This window comes from Mus caroli, chromosome 8 (assembly GCF_900094665.2).
Source record: "Mus caroli chromosome 8, CAROLI_EIJ_v1.1, whole genome shotgun sequence".
Lineage (NCBI taxonomy): Eukaryota > Metazoa > Chordata > Mammalia > Rodentia > Muridae > Mus > Mus caroli.
This window is the reverse complement of record NC_034577.1, coordinates 49,103,014-49,123,974: the sequence shown is the minus strand read 5'-3', so window position 1 is coordinate 49,123,974 and position 20,961 is coordinate 49,103,014. Positions and strand designations below refer to the sequence as shown.

The following is a 20,961-nucleotide window of genomic DNA, read 5'->3' as shown; positions in this document are numbered from 1 at the left end:
AGAGCCCATTATCTTCTTTTAAATATATCATTTATTTTTAATAATTTCCATTATAACTTCCAGTATCTTATATAGATACTGTACATTCATAAAATCAGAACATGTAATCATATAATAGGTATATATGTATGCTCATGTATTTATAGTTCAAAATTAAAATTAAATTTATTAGAATATATCCATAGAAGAATGTATTGTGGAATATGGTAAGTATTCATGATACTCTGAGTAGCAGATCTGAGAGATGATTAGGTCTTTAGATAAGTGTAATGGAAAAAATTCTGGAGAGAATAACGGTGGCTTAAAATGTTCTTTTTCCATGTCTAAATTAGTTCTTATATCTACTATAAGTCATAAAGAAAGTTCTAGGTCTTATAGTGATTAGGGAAGAAAGAGAAAGTTATATACATTTATACTAATAAGAAAATGGATAGATTTTTAAATTAAGTGTAAATATATGTCATGCATGCTCCCCCCACCACCACCCCCAGTAGTTGTAATATGGCTAGTTTTGAATACTTCGGAGAGTTTGCACTGAAACTCCTAATTAATTGAGTGGTGGTTAGATGAATATTTTAAACTATTTCTTCCCATTGCTAGTTTTCTGGTTTTAATTTCAGTTTGGGACTCGGGCTGTGGAGATTACATTAATAGTAATCTCTTCCCTCACATGTAACAAACCCTGGATCCAACCCTCAGTACTACGGATCTAAATCTCACTTGATACAGGTATTTTGATGTAAATACCTCAGGATGTTGTTACTATTATAATTTTAAAGGCTCTGTAATATCTCATTAGTTTATCAGAGAGGGCATATTCTTTCAAGCCCTCTTGATTCAACCAGCCCTGTTTACTTTGTAATGGCTGCCTTGTAAGAGGAAGGTGTTTTTAGCGTTTTCTTAGTGTTGGAAGACAGGATAAACATAATAGAAAGCAGAGTTATTTATACGGAAAGATAAGGAAATGTACGTTTGAGATAACAATATTTCTGTAGAACTAATGTCATTCTTGACAAATTTCCTCATGTCTGATACATTATTTTCCAACTTCAGAGATCAAAAAAAAAAGAAGAAGAAAATGACATTTAATGACCTCAAATATGAAAGCTAATCACACCTGTAATTTTCTCTAGACTGTATGTGTGTTTGTGATTATTATATGTCTGTTTGCTTCTGGCAGTATTTACTCAATTTAAGTAATGTTAGAAAACTTTTGAAGTGAGATATATTAAGTATAGAAAAGGGTTATAATTCATCATTACTTCAAACCCTCTGGCTACCTCTCAGCATAAGCAGCATATCTTGCTCTAATATATAATGCATGAATATATTTCTATGGTTTTGGCTCATAGACATCAGAGGAGAACAAGTATATCCAGTTTTCAAGTGGGTAGTTCAGGCAGAGGGAGTACTTGGTAATGAATTATTTTACTTGTAGACTTTGCATAAATTCACAAACACAATGTTCTTATCTTGTGTTAACTACTTATAAAAGTGATATTTTTACCTTTTATGAACAAACACTGCTCAGTATGGATTACTTTTTAAAAAGATACTTTTAAAATCTATAGTTGGCTAACCTAACTACAGGGATATTGAAAAGCTTTTAGCTTTAAATGGCAGTTTCTGCTTTGAGTTTTGGGAGTTGTTGAAGGTCAGAAAATAGTACCATTGGGTTAAAAAAATTGATTTCTCTAGAACATATCTGCATGTTTTTTAAAATTCTTGATATTTTCATTATATATCATTTTATAGACTAGCCAATAATTAAAATATCTTAAAGTCATTCCAAAAGTTTTAAAGTATAGTATGAATGACAATAATAATTAAAAATAGTAAATGACTCAGACCTTGACAGCTTCTGTATGATTGAGCTAACAAAACTTCAATACAGTTTAAATAATTGCAGGGGTCATGAAAAACTTCAAGCAAAATTGCTTTTAATTCTTCACAACTCATGAGTCCCTACTATTTTGAATGCATTAGCTTATAAAGATTAAAATAATCTCACTTGATGGAACTGGTATGTTAAAATCACTTAGAATTAAAACCCATCCTCCTGCTATTTGGAGACATTTTGGGCTCATGGATTACTCTGATGAGAAGAAACTTCAATGAGAGAAATGATTCTTATTAAAAATCTTTTATGAATTTATTTGTATTTGTTTTTATCAAAATGTAAGTGCTGTAGTTTAATTAATATTTAAAGTCTCATTTTACACTAAATAGAAAAGTCTTATTGGATCTTGTTTAGTTACAGAAAAACACCAAGCATACAAATAAGCCACTATTAAATTTAAGAAAAACACATGTATTGGCTTAAAGTCATTAGTGTTTGGCACTAAGTAAAATAAATGTAACACTTATTTACAAGCAAAGACCATCTTCACTATCTTCCTCTTCATTCCTAGTGGTGTAAAGATAAGTAGAATATTATGACCATGATTGCTTAAGCCATAGTGTTCTAAATGATGGCTTTCATTTTGACCATCCAATTTTCTTTGTTATGGGTGTTAGTTCTACACTGTTTCTATGGATAGTGTTCTAGCAGGAGTGACCTTGACACTTAATGATCTGGTTACCTTCCTTCATCAATATGCTGTATATCTTAAGCTATTTTATTATCCTCATCATTTTGCTATAATTGCTTTATAAGTTTTATTGTGTAAATCTTGATTCCACAGCGTTTACTATAATTGAATTAAAATTCAAGACGTCCCAATGTAGTTACTCTATGTGCTAGTAAAATATATTCAACACACATTCACACTAGGAAGACAACAAATCACTTGTCAGGAATATGAAGCAGGACCCTACAATGTGTATTTTGTATCCCTTAAAAGAACTAATCTATCTTGCTATTTTACATAAGAAATCAAAATAAACTCTTTCCCCATATGCTTATACCCACACTCACACCCCTCCCCCCATTCCTTTGTCAGGGACTCTTTCTTCTGAATGCTCTGTTTCTGTATGCCTTCAGAGACTTAGTCTTGCTGCTGATGAATGTCTTCATGCCTAAGGATTTTATAGATAACCCAGTAGAAAATGTTAAAAATCAGAAATGCTAGCGGAAAGCAGGCTCGGGAGATGGTGTCAATCTTCTTAGCCCTGTCGATGAAGACCTTCCTCATTTCATCAGGGCTCTTTGGCATGACCTGGACAGCATGGTTGGGGCCTTTTGGAACCACACCATCCTTGGCTTGCAGACAGGGCCCCATTCCATAGGCTGCGAAGCTGAATCGGCTCTCCCTCACCTCATCATCCTGTTTACAAAGCAATAGCAGGTGTTTAGTAAGAAGACAGCGAGCGATAAAGGATTTCAGAATCATAGCTTCTATCATGATGCATGTTTGCTTTAATATGAAGAACATACAGCTGAAGCACATGAAGATGAGTGGAAGTTTTCCTTATCTTACTACATTATATAGATGCACTCATTATTATGAACTCCCAAATGAGATTTTGATAGAGAGATAAAAATTCTGTGGTGTCTACATGTCACTAAAACATCTAAATGAGAGTAAGAAAAAATTATTGAGAGATTTAGTATAAAGACACACATCTTAAATTTCTTGGTTATGAGTTTAAATGAACACATTCTCAACCAAAGGGGAAATACATACCACAATCATTGACTGAATTTCTTTTTCTCCTAGAGACAACTTTTGGATAATTATTTTTCACAGTTCTAGTTACTTCCCTGGAAAATACAGTCATTCAGAAAACGCTGTTTGCTTTGAGTTACCTTTAATGTTGCGTCTTTATTTTCCACTGTGCTATTTAGAAGACCTACTGGATAAGCCCATGCTCTGATTTGTATATAATATCTTCACAGATACAGTAGTTTGGTGAATTATGAATGAAAATTGAAAGACTAGTTTACTTCATGTTCAAAAAGTCAATTTGCTATCACTTCTTGCCCTCTTCACAAAAATCAATTGTAAGTAATAAACTTGTTATGAAGTTAAAATTCACAAATGATGTTTGTTTGAAACTACATAATTACTTTTAAATATGACAAAGTAAAGAGAGAATTCCATATATTTACATTAACAAACACCCTGACATTTGTGGTTGGACAGTGGCTTGGTGGATAAGAACATTTATTGCTCTTTCAGAAGATCTGAGTTCGAATCCCAACACTCACATGGTGACTCACAACTGCATATAACTCTGGCCCCAGGGGATCCAGTGCTCTTTTCTGGCTTCCATAGACACTTCAAGCACATGGTACAAATAGACTTTCACAAACACACATACGTACACAGAAAAAGTTTAATTAGAAACTCTACACAATGTAATGTAAAATTAAAAACATAACATCTCTATGGTAGAGAAACATTTTATTAACTGATTTATAATAAAAATCAATGAATAATTTAAAGGATTAGAATAGATGGTTACTGATAACAAGAATCTGTTTTTTTTTTCTTTTGCTAGTAAAACTGCAAGTTTAAAGGAATGGATTAATATCTTTTATAGTTATATCTTTGTTCAGAGAGGTTTTTTTCATATAAGCTTAAGAGAAAAAAGTAATCATTTGGTTCAAAACTTCATTAGGTCTATGAACTGCTCAATAATACTATATTATAAAATGTGAAAGTGAAAGTAACCATAATTATGGATAGAAAGGGTGAGAAAGTGATCAGGATTGATTCAGTAAAATGTGAGACAGATTTTTAAAATTATAAAGGGGAGGCCATTCCATGTGAGATAAAAATAGCCTATCATTGCTGGAAACATTTCAGCTGTGAGGTTTATAGAGAAATTGGCTTTTGATGGAAACAATTAAAATACGATGATTAAAAAGCATCTTAAAGCTTCCACTGAAGTTATCTTTGTCTACTGCTGTAATTTTGCATAGAATACCTGAAACCATTTTTTTTTAGAACTTTAATAAATGTTTTTGTTTTTGCAGCCACATTTTGACTTCCCAAAAACAACTCTATGGAAAACTTATTGCATGCTATGAAATTGTCTGTCTTTAATAAATAATATATAACTTCAATTGTTATCTCAGTAATTTATATTGTGTGTGCAGGTCGCTTAGTTTTGAAATATAATATATACTTAAATTACATCAAACCGTGAGTTTGAAATACCTCTTTAAACTAGACAAAATAGCTTCTTCCGTGAGCATTTATATATGTTGGAAGCAATTGGAAAGTTTTCATGATTCTGCAATATATGTTTAGCAAAACAGAATTCTTGTCTATCTTTCTTTTCATTCTGGACAATTTGTTTAAAAATCTTTGAGACCACTGTTGCTTTTCTCAAGTAAAGGTTTTTCATTTGAAATTCAATATGAGTGAACAAACTTTTTGCGTTGTTTCTAACTGGCTTTAGGTTGTGGGTTAACATCAATCCTGAGCTGCTATAGAGTCTGAGAATGACCTCTGGGTTCTAAGTCATCAATTTTTTAAGAACATAAAATTAAACTAAATGAGAAATAGATTTTACCAGCATGGGCAAGTCAAGAGGGGCTGTACTTAGGCCTATAGATATTTAGCCACTATATAAAACACAGTATCCAACTTCTGTGTGTAAATGCAATCTCATACCTCTTGACTATTTTGTTTGGATTGCCAATGCAAATGATAGGGAAAAGAAGCTGTGTTCTGGAGCAACAGCTATGATTGCTGTAATATGAGGATGGTGCTAAAAGTCGTCTAAAGATTGTTGTTGTTTAAAGACTCTGAGTGAAAACCCAGTCTAAATCTCAGCAGTTGGAAACAGAAGACACATTTAAGAACTGTGCTGACTCAATATGCCTAGAAGGTTTTTTCTGATGTGTTCTAAGAAGAATCTGGTGTTCATCTGCTCTGGATTTAAAAGGCCAAAAATGTGCAGATAGCTTGTAAAGGAATTTTAATCTAGGAACATGGCTGTTCTGATGACATCCCAAGATGTCTATTTCAGTGTGATCCAACTGGAATGCAGACATGCCATATACCTTTAATCCTTCTTGCTGGAATACAGACACACTCTTAGTAGAAACCTTTAATCCCAAACAATGACTTCTAGCTGAGGAGCAGACAAAGTGATACATCAGTGAAAGACTTAACAGAAATGAGTTAGAGATAGGATACACTCAACACTTACAAGAAAAGAAGGCAAGGGAGACTAAGAGCAATGCAGCAAGAGTTCGTCCATCATTTGGGAGTCGCGGCAGTGAGTGCAGTGCAGTGAAAATGAATTTGTTCCTGAGCTTATGCAGTTTAGTGCAGGTCAGCAGAGGCAGTTGAAGCCAGAGAATATAGAGGAACCAGAAGATTAGAACTAATGCCAGAGTTTGTCTGAGGTAAAGCAGAATCATTCCTGAGAATCTGGGAGAAGCCAGACTGAACTAGTCAGCTTGGAGAGGAGTTTGAGCCAGAACAGCTGAGTTGAACCAGTCAGCTAGAGTTCAGAAAGAACTAAAAAGGGTGAGCCTATTCATCAGTAAGCCTCCAAGATAACAGTTAACTCTGAGGAAATAAAAGTTACTTTTAGACAAATTTTGGGCCCGAGTCTCATCATGGGGATATGTATGGCATAGATTCATCCCTGGTGAAGGATAATGTCAAGGAGCAATGGGATTAAAAATTAAAGAAAAAGTTCTCCCGAGAGCCAATAATTTATTTCTTAATTAACCTTCCTCATGAATTTGGAGACAATTGGTATTAAGAAAAACAGCAAAGGACGAAAGGTTTTCTGACCTGGTTTAAAAAAAATAACTTAAAAGAATAGTTTTCTTAATTTTGATAACACTGGATGGTGACACTAAAATCTTGTATTTATAGTATACTTTGACCCATAAAAATATGTGAGTTACATGTTAGCATTTGAAATAGACAAAGTTAATTTTAATATAAAAATTTGTCTTTTGTATATCAACCTGATATTTTAACATTTGTGCAACATATAAGTTGAAATCCTTCACCTTCTTGATACAAAGTTTTGGGGGTATGGTGTGTACTTTGTATTTACTTCATTTTTAAATTCAGACTATATTTCTAGGTTTTGGTACCCATATATTTCCAGGACCTACCAAATAAGACAAAATAGTTGCAGTGTAATATTTTTGGTCATTTTGTAGATTTAGCAGACCTGTATGTGATCCATGGTTTTATGAATTTTCAGGGAAATTGATGTAAGAGCTAATGATATCATTTCAGATGATGCAATGTTTAGTAGAAACACTGATTTGCAGTGTTTTTATTCAGCAATAATGGCCAATTTTTGAGTGAGCAATGACCAATTTTGGGTGAAGTCTGTGGTGGTGTTAATCTATCTGGAGAAGGGAAATTGGTTCTCACTAGCTATGAGGTGAAACTCTTTTTAGATGTATAGATATATTACGTGCAGCAGGAAACCTACGATAGCCACATCATCAGAAATGAGCTTACTCAAGCCAAATCCTCCCCTCTAACCTGCATAAGGGCCATGAATAAAGGAGGTCTTTCCTTGTAGAAGGTGAGAAGACTTGTAGATTCATGAGCATATTTATCCCTGCAGATATCATGCTAGGTTCACCAGGGGGAAGAAATAACTCTCCAGACTAGTGAAAAGGCCATTAGCACTTTTCACATGGCTATTAAGAAACTAAAAGATTCCTGTATCTGATTTCCAGGCACATCTGTCACTATCTGAAAGACTGGAATTAAGTTGAGTTTAAGAAACTACCATCCTTAAGAAAGTCTAGTTGATTTGTTCATATCAGATTTTAGAAACAATGGCAACAGTGGAAATGGAGATAAAGACATAGATACAAAAAACCCAAAAGTTTTTTTTTTTTTAAATTTATCCCCTCAAATATATCTAATTAGACAAATGAAGTTAAAGCAATTGACACATAAAGACTGGCTTGAAGGTAGGAATCCAACATAAAACAATATTTAAAATGGAGTGATCAAGGACACTAAAATCACATTTTTGAGATACTGAAAGTCAGTGTGTTATATGGCACTATTGCAAAGGAGCAAGAATACAATAAGAGAAGACAAAGAGAAGTGGGTGGGGCAGGAGAGGAGAGGCAAAACAAAGTTACTGGCTATGGCTGTAGGTATCAGTGGTCAGGATGATTCTAGGTAGTAATAAAGAGAATTAGAGGGGACTTTGGCTCCATGTACAATTGAAAGAATAGAACACATATTGCTACTTCAGATCTGAGACTAATTATTGAGAAGCATGGTTCTAGTGTAGTTCTTACTGGATGTATTATAATGGGAGCTGTCACAATTATCCAAATCTTTATTTGAAGTTAATTCAAACAATATAGGCTTAAAAAAACGTGATGCTTGGAATTCACAGCTCTGATGAAGTGAGTGGAGGCAGGGGTGCTAGTTCTAATCATTTTTNCTTTTTTTTTTTTTTTTGAGTACTACTTAGCTATAAAAAACAATGAATTTTTTTGTCAGCATTTTATTTATTTATTTTTAATTAGGTATTTTCTCCATTTACATTTCAAATGCTATCCCAAAAGTCCCCCATATCCTCACCCCCCACTCCGCTACCCATCCACTCCCACTTCTTGGAACTGGCGTTCTCCTGTACTGAGGCATATAAAGTTTGCAAGACCAAGGGGCCTCTCTTCCCAGTGATGGCCAACTAGGCCATCTTCTGATACATACGCAGCTAGAGACATGAGCTCCGGGGGTACTATTAAAACAGTCTGTTTGGCCTTTGAAAATATTAAATGAAACTTGGGAGGCTGGCTGCTCTTTGTATTCAGTAAAGAGTTTCTCCACCAATCTTCATAATCTGGATATAGTGAAACTTCTTGAGATTTTAATCATGATAAAGGAGGGTAGATAAGATTTGGCTGATGTTTCTGATATTTTTCTTTTAAATCTCAATCTAAAAATAGAGCAGTATAAACTCATGTAGGGGAGATAGAGTTACTGTCTTCTTTCTTCTTATAGAACCTGCAGTCCCCAACCCATTGTAGAAAGCTGATGAACATTTGATAGGGGTCACAGTTAAAGTGAATCAGTTTACATGTCATCTCTTCTGGTCAAGGAAAAATCCAGACAGATTTGGAAGCTTTAGTAGCACACATGACTGGGTAATAGAGATCAATTAATCCTGGTAAAATTCTAGTTTAGCTTCATTGGTTTCCATCTAGGACTCATGTAGGCCAAGGCCAACAGATGTAATTAATAAGAATTAAAGGAAAAATTGCCATCACTTCTGGACTCAAATATAAGAAAACCAACAGGTCATACTACCGAACTCTGTTGTGTTTATTTTGGACTTTTATTGGCCCCTGTACACTATGAAATATAAAATGCGTCCGAAATGCAACCATAGGCAAACTGTGAGATTTGAGGTGGAGGTGCACAGTCTAAAAATTCACTAGTTATGGAATTATCTACTACTAAAGACTATATTGTAGAAAAAAAATCAATAGTAGAATTTAAAAGTGACTGCTAGAATGTAGGGAAATAAATACAGCTCTCAGTGCTAAGATCAAGGATGATGTGTTTAAGTAATCGCTACGAGAATTCTCAAGAATTTTCATAAAAATAGCCATCAAGGCTAAAGCAATTGCAGGGTATTGGTCCATATTTTATTCTGATGTGTGTGTGTGTGTGTGTATCATAGGTCACTTTAAAAGGAAATTTCAATCAATAGTTGCTTATAAGATGAACACTTTATATTAGGGAAATTGTTTATTCAGAAATATGCAAGGAAGTAACTTGGGTAATATGAATCAAATTCATATAAAGGCAGTTTATCTGTCAGTGAACCCCAAGTTGACTCTCCTCCTGATATGTCAAATGTCCTTTAAATCTCATGACTATGTCCCTCTGAGACAGGAAAAATAACTTATTTCACTAGTGAGAAGTCATATCTTAGCAGATAACCTCCCAAGGGGTTTCCTACTATTTTTCTAGTACCATAAAACTCAAGTGATTTATTGAAGTGACTTGCAATTTCTCTGAAAAGCTGATCTTAAGTAATAAAACAGTGGTGAATCTGCCTTAGAAGGCTATTATTATTAGGTTATTGATTTAGAATATGATATGATACATTATTTAATTATGAAATTCATTTTAGTTATGAATAACTGAGACATAAATTATCTATGTTTACGAATGTTTTGCTTGGTTGATATTTCTGATTCTAACCAACTTCCGAATATTTTATTGAATATAATTCATTTTTAGATATCTTTAACAAATATTCTAATGAAATGCATGTCACAAAAACAAAAATCATATTAGTATTAGGCTGAAAGTCTCTGTGTATATTAGTTAATATTTAGTTATCCTAAAATTAAGACATGCTATAACTTAAAAATACAGAGATTTTAGAGAATGAAGAGTAAATCAAATGGGCTAAAAATAAGCTTAGAGAAAAATCACTGATCAAAAAGTAAAATAAAAACTTTATTTATATTTACCCAGATACAAACCCTTTTATTATTCTTTAAGTGAGTTTGAAAGTAAGACAATGAAAATTTTTAAAATGACACTTAGTTACTATAAGTAACTATATAACTTATATAAGTTATATAAGTTAGTTATAACTTATTTTCATAAGACTTTAAAAAGCTTTTAAAATTAGGAACAGAGAAAAAATGTTTTAGTAATTATGCATCAAACACTGACAATCAAATAGCCTTACATTTTATTTCGAGCCTTAAATTGAAGGACAACTCAAATAACTGTCTATTGTAGATCGAAATGGCAGAAACAGGCTCTACATCGTAGCTTAGATGTGGCCATTCAGCAAAATTGCCTCATCTCTGCCGTCACAATAATATATTATCATACGTGTGATCTCAGAGCAACCAGAATGAACTTTTTATCTCATTGCAGGTTTTAAAATGATAAAAATATAAATTTGGAATATGAAAATGCCAAAAGCAGGAAAATTGCCACTGAATGACTATAAAGCATCAAGCACCCAAGACACCAGGGTGCATTGATATTGTCAATTATAGCAAGATATTGTGAAGTATAGTCAGATATAGCAACATTACCTATATAATTGTCACCTGGATGTTTCTCTTATTAGATGCCTTTCAAACACTCTTTATACAGTTAAGGAATAGATAAGATCTATTGTTTAAATAAGTTTTACAAATTTATTGTCAAATGCGTAATTAACAGAGAAAGGCAATTGGTTTGATTTCCATTTAGTTGATTTTGAAATGTGTGGATTAAAAAGTTGCTAGTAACTACAATAATTGGTTCCTTTGCTGGGGGAAATTATCATTTAGAGAAATAAGAGATCAGAGGAAAGAAGGCAATAGATACTTTAAAAACCATTCTAAAAGCAAGTATTTTTTTAGTGTGCTTGCACATGTTTCTTTGTCATTTCAAAAATAAATCTTAAGAAAGTACAAGTATAGTCAATAAAAGTATTCTGCAGTTGACGTTCAAACATCAATATGAATTCCTTTGAACACTAGTTGAAGGAGAGCTCTGCATTTATTACAGACGTCATCTGACTTAGCCTCAGAACTGAGTACATTCTTGCTGTATGGTTCATTGGTTCCAAAATAATTAGGAGTCAAAGAAAGTGGTGAATTTTAAGATTTTTTAAAGATTGATGTTCAGGACCTAGATGAATTATGAATATAGAATATAGATAGTTCAAGGGAAGGAAGAGATCAGTTTGTTTGACTATATTCCCAATTCTGGTGTAATGTACTAAATTCTAACAATGAATACTAATTATTTATCAAAAGTTACAAGATTAGAATATATGGTATGTGGGAAAACGACATGCTTATTATAGTTAACTTTGAGATAGAGGCAATTATGATGAGTTTTGATTTCAGATAAAAAGGAATTATGTCACTTTGTTTTTTTTTTTTACTTTCAATTATTTTAAATATACCTACTAATTCTCTCTCTGTATCTGTCTCTGTCTGTCTGTCTGTCTGTCTCTCTGTCTCTCTCTCTCTCTCTCTGTGCGTGTGTGTGTGTGTGTGTGTAGGCATAGGATAGTAAAAGGGTGGAGGTTATAGAACAACCTGGGAGATTCAGCTCTCTCTTCCTCATTTTGGTTGTGAGACTAGAACTCAGGTCAGGTCATCATTTCCATACCAAGTACTCTTCCCTACAATACCATCTTGCTAGCCCTACATTACTTTATTGAATATGATTTTCATGACTAGGTATTTAAACAGCATATACCTTAAAGGAGTAGTTTGCTTAACATAAGTTCTAAATAGCTATTTTCAGAAATAATCAAAATTTCATAATTTTGTTTTACTTAAGAAGATAAAATTTAATGCCTCATATAAGTGGGTTTTTAGGGAAAAATCCCTCTTAATTTGAATGATTGAGAAACTAGTTTTTAAAGGTATATATAAAATTATATGTTATAACTATATAAAGAATGTGTTAAGTCTAGAATAAATAGATCTATAATGGAACATGTTAAATGACTTTATGTATGTAGGTAACATATAACGTCAGTCATGAGACTTACTTTTCAAACAACACATTACACATAAAATTTGTATTTGTCTTAAGACTGTAGAACTGACAAAACACAAGACAGAAAAATAACTTACACATTAGTCTTAAAAGTTTTTCTGTGCTATTTTAAAGTAAGACAACATATAGATTTATAATAAAAGTAATTTTAAGTTATTAAACAAAATTTCAAAATGCAGTCAATTGTATCTCTTTTAGAGAGACAACTGTTGGCCTAGCCCAACACAAACTTTAGTCAAACTTCTTAAGTATAATACTAGTTCATTCGCTATTAATTTGCATATGCAGATAATAGGAAGACTGAAGTTCTAGAATATTATGCACATGAATTTTATCTTAGCAAAGCATTATATCATTATTATTGTAATGGGTAGGAAGCTACATGAAATGCACTGAAGCGGTCCCATGTCACTCCAACCTCTCAACAGATTAGCCCATGTTTGGAAATACTACAGTGTCTTTGGATCTTTCCATACTCGAGAATAAAAAACCCTAAAACCCTAGCCATTTTTTTTCATATCATGCATACACCCACACACATTCAGCACTGGAGACAGCATCTATGGCATGGCGCAGTGGGAGTCAGCACATAGCAGGTAACGACAGTGTGAGGTGGGGAAATTGGGTTATAAGAGCAATCACATTCCTCTGAGACAAAGTATTCTTTTATGCCTCTAATAGAAAAGAAGCAATATTCCAAAGATTACATATAAAATTCAAGTCAATCCTAAACTAAACTATAAAAGCATTTCTAGGTATTTCTTCTGCACACTGTAAGATCTCTTCTTGTGCCAAACTTTCTAAAGGAGGCAATTTTGTTTACTTTGGTTATCCTTCCAAATTAGCATATGGAGGGAAAATCATGTAATCTGGTGCTTAGAAAAATAAAGACTCTGTATTAATCTGGTCTTATTTTGATTATGTGGATTATAAGTCTTAGATTATTTGGAGCAGTTCGAAGTAGAATATATAATTTAAGAGGATAAAGGATTCGGTAAGCTTAGATGGTTATTAAATTTTACATATGCTTATAGTATTATATATATATATGATTTTGTATTTAAATCAACATATTAGGTTATTCAGATTTCAAGAAATTAAAAAGTCTCTAATAGAATAGTTACAGTCAATAAATCCTATGACATTTTTCACAGATAAAAACAAGAAATATTGAAACTAGGAAGTAAAATATAATTTAAACTACAAGATAAACTAATGAAGTGATTGTAAATTCTAGGAGAACTCTGTAAGTACTTGTTTTAGTTAGGGTTTCTATTTCTGTGATAAAATATCATGACCAAAGTAAGGCAGGGAGAAAAGAGTTTATTTGGTTTGCACTTCCACATCCTAGTTCATCACTCAAGAAAGTCAGGACTGGAATTCAAGCAGGGCAGGAACCTGGAAGCAGGAACTGATGCAGATATCGACTATAGCTGCTGCTTATTGACTTGCTCTCATGGACTGCTCAGCCTGTTTTTTTGTTTGTTTGTTTGTTTGGTGTTTTTTGTTTTGTTTGTTTTTATAGAACCTGTACCCCCACCCCAGGGATGGCACCACTCAAAATGGGTTAGGCCCTCCACTGTCAATCACTAGTTAGAAAAATACCCTACAGCAGGATCTTATGGAGGCATTTCTCAGTTGAGGTTACCTACTTTCAGATCACTCAAGTTTGTGTCAAGCTGACATAAAGCTAGCCAGGAGAGTACTTTAAAATAATACTAGGTAAAGATAGTATATGCGAAAGTTGAGATGACAAAAGTGTTCATTTAATGTTATTCCATTTGCTAGATTCTTAACTGGGATGCCCAGCCAAATCATCTTGGAAGCTACTTTAAAAATATAATTTACCCCTAAACTTTCAGTTTAGTAAAATAGACTATTTGTATTGTAATTTCACGGACCAAGATCTTGGCTTTGGTACATTTAAAAATCACCTGTGGACCAATATTCTAGATTTCCTTCCTAGAAGTTTACATATTATGCTTGGACATATATCTTTATATCTTTATATATTTATATTTATAAATTTAAAAAAGATATTCTTACTAAAACAAAATTGTTAATTTCCTATTCATAATCATAGTGATTAGATTCTAAAATACTCAGACTGGACAAATCATTTTAGAACTCATTTCTAGGTTGTTTGTCCAGTTCTTAGAGTTGTGTAATAAGTAAATTTTCTGTTTATTTCTTTACTTATTTACTGTTTCAGTGTTTATTTTTGTATTACTGATTAATTAATTAACTAATTAATTAATTTTGAGACAGAGTCTGGTCTCACCATGTAGCTCTGGCTGGACTGGAACTTGCTGTGTAGATTAGTCTGGTTAAAACTCACAGAGATCTGCATGCCTGTGCCTTCCTAGTGCTAGGATTGAAGATGTGTTTACCGCATCCAGATCTCATTTCTTTTGAATATATGCTTAAAATCACTTTGAGTAGTTAAATAACTCATTGAAAATAAATGCACCATAACCTAGCCTTCTGTTGAGCAAGGAAAGACAATAGTACAGCTCTTAGAAAAGTTGAAGGGAAATGCTGTTTGCTTAGCTTTATGTCTGTAAGTGGCTGTGTTTCCCCACCAAACACTGCCTCAGAGCAGAATATGCTGTCTGCTTTTTATAGATGATCACATTCCTCTACTTAGAGTTTAAAAAGTCATTTACCGTGTCTGAGAAACGGTAAAACTTCTCCAGTGCAAAAGCTTCTGTCTGTGGGAAGGTAAAGTGGACCAAGAGGGATTGAGAAACCAGAGAATCAAGTCACGCATAATTACACAGTTGATTTTAATCACATACACCGTTGTAACATACATATGTATCAATTAGTTGATGTTCACAGATGCAAAGTATCCATCCAAAAGTATTGAATCATAATAAGTGGCTTTGTTCTGTGTTAAATATTAATAACCCTTAATCACATATGCTTTCTGAATATATCAAATCATGATGAGCGAATGATAAACCATTATTATATCGAACTTTCCCTGGAATACCAGTCACTGAAAATATTAATCTTTGCACCATTGCTATGAGTCAAGGAGCAACAGACATTAAATACATCAAATATTTTATCTTAGACTTACAACTGGTAAAATTGGGTAAAGAGTTATCCCAGACAAAAAACAATATTGAAATGAGGAGTCAAAATTTAATATTAAATCTGTGGGCTGTTTCATTATTCAGTGAAGTTTAGTGTTAAGTGTGTATGAGCTAGCAGCCTTTTTCTATTAGACAGCATATGCAGGATAGTTCTTACTTCTAGTCTAGGTAGTGTGCAGTTGAAGCATGCTATAATAGATAAGAAAGAAAAAAAAGTAAGAAAGGGAACATAAAAGTGTCAAATGAAATAGTAATAATGACAATAGTATTGCCCAGTTTTAACAAAACAATGCTCAGGAAAATTGGCTCAGTCACTAACAGGAAGAAAAGACAAGTGTATCTTTAAGGCTTGGTTCTCTAACAGTGTTTCAGTACAGTCTAAGAACCAGCAGAGAAAAGGCAACAAAAGTCCATCGCCTCAGATGTGGTGAGGAGAAAGGCAGGGAAGGAGAGAGAGGTTTGGGAGAAAAAGAGGAGGAGGGGAGGAGGGGAAAGAGGTTGTAAAAGAAGAGAAGGGGAGGAGACAGACAGGAAGAGGAGGAGGAATGGGATGCAGAAGGGAAAAGTGGTGGAGGGCCAGGGAGAAAAAGAGGAAGAGGAGGACTCAAACTTAAGTGACCAAAGTCCAGGGGAAGGTGACGGGCAATATGAGAGTACCTTCTTATCGCAGTATGTTTCAACATATGAATGGTTAGGCTTTTTCATGCCAATTTAACAAATGGAAAATTGGATATTGCCTTATTCCAATATAATATTATCTCAGTGCTAATGCTCCTTTCCTGTGGCCACTTGCAGATGTTTATTGGGTCTGTGATAAGTTTTGGAAGTCAGTTGCCTTAGAATTCATTTAATACTAACTGGACTTTAGCTGATAGGTCAAAGTCTGTTGCTTTAAAATACTTAGTAAATATAAGTAATAGATAAAAATCGTTAAATGTCACAATGTATAAGCCTTATTTTTATATTTTCTTTAAATATCTCAGTGTATAGGACCATGGCAATACTTTTATATGACTCTGACAGTGTTGTGTTGAACAAATTATTTTAAGTTGTCAGTTAGCACATTTGCATTGGAAAAAGTAAACCATGGATTTACTGCTGAGATAAATTCTCTCTTATTATAAAGCAAAGAACGTTACTTGAAATCCTGTGTCCATAAAGGAAGATGCCTGAAGAGGATTCAATAGAGAGGAACAAACATTCTGCACTATGAAATTCTGCTAGCATGTTACTTCCACAACTTTCTAGCACCTCCTAATGAGACTCCAAGTGAACTTTTATCTGGGTCCATCTTTGATCAGATCTGAGTAAGGCAGCATTAGCACTTGATTGTGTTTACCACAGAGTTTCATAACAACAAAATATAAACATGTGCATAAAAAGGAGATTTATTCGCATGACCTCATCATCATACGAGTACTTCCATGATACTATATGGAATCTAATTAGCTTGGAAAAAAGGAACAATTTTTATAATTAAGTTTGATGTCTGTATTAAGTAATACTATCAGGAATACTCTAGTATGGCAAGTAGGAGATGGAATATTTATCAACTGATGCATAAACAGTGTTATTCGTGGAAATACACTAATGAACTTGATAAAGCAGATCATGTTATCATATATGCTCCTTAAGTATAACACAGTACCATAATTTCTCCCTGAACTCATCCTAATATTTTTTTTGACTGAACAAAAATGAGAGGTTATTACTTCATTTAGTCCCTGGTGTCCAAATTTCCCTCCTGTACATTTGCATTAAACAGAAAAAATCATTTTGCACTGCAAACTGATATCCCACTGAAACCCAATAAAATAATCACATACCTTATTCTTTCTCTTTCGCCGAAACCTCAACAGCTCTTTGTGTTGTCTTGAGACGAAATTCACGGCTGCATACTCCAGAAGTGCTGAGAACACAAAAAGGAGGCACACCGCCATCCAAATGTCAATAGCCTTGACGTATGACACCTGATCAGGAGAGGGACAAAGAGCAAGAAAATTGGCTTTCTTAGCTACTGCCTTTAAAAACAACATTGGTATTTTCTGATTCTCAATATAAAGTATAGATCAGTTAGAAGAAAATAAATGAAAAATGGATTTACTAAGAATTTCCAAGATAAGATTTTTTACAAACTTATAGGTTAGTCATAGTTGTAGAAATTGAATATATTTTGTTATCATTTTCAAGTTAGGCATTAACTCAAATATAAGAAAAGAAGAAAGATGAAATATTCTATATCTGAAACTTTATTAAGGGGACACAAATAGCAAAGGGGTCAAGTTATTTTTATTTGTAGACAGTTTGGTTTTATGAATAAAGGGCTCTAAAAACTCTACCAGAAAAACACCTACAGCTGATAGCTTCAGTAAAGTATCAAGATACCAAATTAATATGCAAAAATAGCAGCTTTCCTAAATAATGATAAGCAGGATGAGAAAGAAGTCAGGGAAGAATACTTTTTGCAATAACCTCAAAAACTATAGTGGGGGTAACTCTAACCAAGCAAGTGAATGACTTGTGTAATAAAAACTTTAACACATTAAAGAAAAAAAGATATAGAATGCATCAGATATGGAAATGTTTCCCATGTTCATAGATTAGTAGTTTAATATTGTAAAAATGCCCGTCCTACCAAGGGCAAACCGCAGATTCAACACAATCCCCATGAAAATTCCAACACAATTCTCTACAGCAATTTACAACATCAAAACCTTCAACTTCATATACAAACAAACAAAGGAAGAGATAAAAACAAGTAGAGCTAAAATAATCCTAAGAAATATCAAAGAACTGCAGGAGGTATCCCTCCTTCAGATTTCAGTTGTATTTCAGATTTCAGGACACCTGATTTTTACAAAGAAGCTAAAAGTACATGCTGGAGTTAAATCACCATCTCCAACAAGTGGTGCTTGTTATCAATTTTGATATCAGTATGTAAAATAATAAAGTTAGATCCTATTTATCACCCCCAATAAACACAACTGGAAATGGATCAAAGAACCTAAGGTACCCCAATTCTGAAACATTAGTATTACTTGAAGTCAAACTGAAATATATATATATATATATATATATATATATATATATATATATATGTATATATATCCCATGTGTGTGTGCATGTATGTGTGTATAAGTATTTACTATATTTTCAGTATATCATTTTACTTTGCAATGATTTTATTTTATAACCAATTAATTCAGCTAAGATAATTTTATTTGTTCTCTATTTCTAATAGTTTACAAGCATCAAGATATAGTAAATAGAATCCCCTATTTCCTAAGCTGACAATCTGACTACATTTATCAAGATATGCATATATATATATATATATATGTACAACTATAAATATGTATGTATATATATGTACATATATATGTATATATATATGTACAACTATAAATATGTATGTATACACACACATATATATGTATGGCATATAAAAGAATGTACATATATCTGTATATATACCCGCATACATATATACATACATAGGATTCAAATTATGTCTGTGTTTCCTCACTACTGGGCTGAAAACCAAGGGCTATAACTCAACACTATTAGCAATTAGATATTTAAGGCAATCTCTGTCTAGTCCTAATATCCCAACACATTCTATGAATTGTCCTAATAATCACATCTTAAATTTTAAAATATGCATTTTTCTACCAACCCAAGATTTATAAACTTGTTGCCCTTTAGCTTCAGATCTCATTAGCATTCATTCTGGAACATTTGCTCAATATTTCCTGTTTTTGGTGATACCAATTGCTTTAATGAGTCAAGGTTTGCTATTTTACAGAATGCTTTCTTTAAACTTTCCTTGTTTTTATTTATTTATTTATTTTGTTAGTAATGTCTTGCCAATGTTTCACATCTAACTATTAATTGTGGGTTATCACGGTGATGTGTTACCTCAAAGTGATGAATGTGTATTGATAAATTGGTTATAGCGAGGTCTTCTAATTTTCTGCATTTTAAAAGATACTGATCTCCTCCTGAGTATAATGTTCTGAAATTATTTTGATTTAGTTCAGTTTTAGAATATGTATTCAGTATACAGAGAACCCTGGGTTTTATCCCTAGCACCAACCTTCCAAGATTTATTCTAAATTTCTACAAGGTAGATTTTAACATTCATGATTTTCTTTGACCCAATCTAATATCATTATATCTATATTTTGTGTTAATACCCTATTATCTACATTTGTTATTGTATTTATTTATTTATTTATTTATTTATTTATTTATTTATTTATGTATGTTAGTGAGACTCATACTCTGAGGAATTTCTTAATTGTAGTACATTAATGTTATGCTTCATTTTAAGACTCACAATATTCCTTTATTTTTGACAAGTCTCCATCTTTGTTTTATTACTTACATTTTTTAATGACATGAGAGGCTTAAAGTTTATTGTGTACGTTTTCTTTTCCCATCTTTAAGTCATTCCTTTTCTAAGGTATCATTCTTTTTATATTTTAATACTTATTTTTATTATTTTTATTATTTTTATGTGTCTCTCTCTCTCCCTCAGTCCCTCCACCTCTGTGTGTGTGTGTGTGTGTGTTTCTCCCCTGTGTGTGTGTCTGTGTGGTTGTAAATGTGGGTGTACAGGTATCTGAGGTGGTCAGTGACATTGTCTGCTCCTATACTGGAGTTATATGTGACTGTGAGCTGTCTGAAGTATTAGAGGAATCAAACTCTCATCCTCTGTAAGAGCAGACTGTGCCCTTAAACATTGGGCTGCCTCTGCATTCTGTACAGAATAATTCTTTAGTAAAAGGTGGCTTGTAGGAATGAAGGTCAGAGTGTAGATATATTGAATACTGAACTTCACAACAAATGTTTGTTTTATGCTCATACCACATACTATTATGATTGTCTTGAGTTACTTTTTAAAAAAATTGACAAAGCAAGGAATCTCTCTTATCTCTATCTATCTATCTATCTATCTATCTATCTATCTATCTATCTATCTATCTATCATCTATCTAGTTACTTACCTTGTATCTATAAGTCTATTCATCCATTCAACTTGAATACAGGGTAATATGGTAGTCTCTCTGATTCTATTTTAACATCTTTGGGTTTGTTCCTCTTTTACCATTTTCTATGCCAACCCAATCTGCTGTAAACCACCTCAGCCTGTGCTGTCTTGGAACCATCTCTGACCTGTTCCAAACCATATTCATTTACTATTTTCCATTGTCTCTAGCTGACTGGCTTCATCCAGTCTCTAGATGGCCCTCAAGGAAGAATCCCACAGGCTTTGCATTTCCCTGATTAAAAGGTCAGTAAGGGCTTAGGGTTCCTCAGAACCGGAGTTGTAAATGATTGTACAATGCCATGTGGGTGCTGAGTAATGAATCTGGGTCCTCTGACAGAGCAGCAAGAACTGCAAAGCCAAGTCTCT

The 20,961-nt window shown here is 33.1% G+C and overlaps 1 protein-coding gene across 3 annotated transcripts in view; it reads right to left on the bottom strand.

Moving 5' to 3' along the window:
* Positions 1-465: 465 nt before the first annotated feature.
* Glra3 (glycine receptor alpha 3) overlaps positions 466-20,961 on the bottom strand; it is a 179,514-nt gene continuing 159,018 nt past the window's right edge. For 2 of the 3 annotated variants that reach the window (XM_029480241.1, XM_029480242.1), the window contains 3 exons: positions 17,368-17,511; positions 15,107-15,151; positions 466-3,266 (listed from right to left, as the gene is read on the bottom strand). In XM_029480241.1, coding sequence (XP_029336101.1) covers positions 2,988-3,266; positions 15,107-15,151; positions 17,368-17,511 — 468 coding nt within the window. In that variant the 3' untranslated portion in view covers positions 466-2,987. The remainder of the gene's footprint in view (positions 3,267-15,106; positions 15,152-17,367; positions 17,512-20,961) is intronic. The other variant, XM_021169808.2, reaches the window with a different exon arrangement.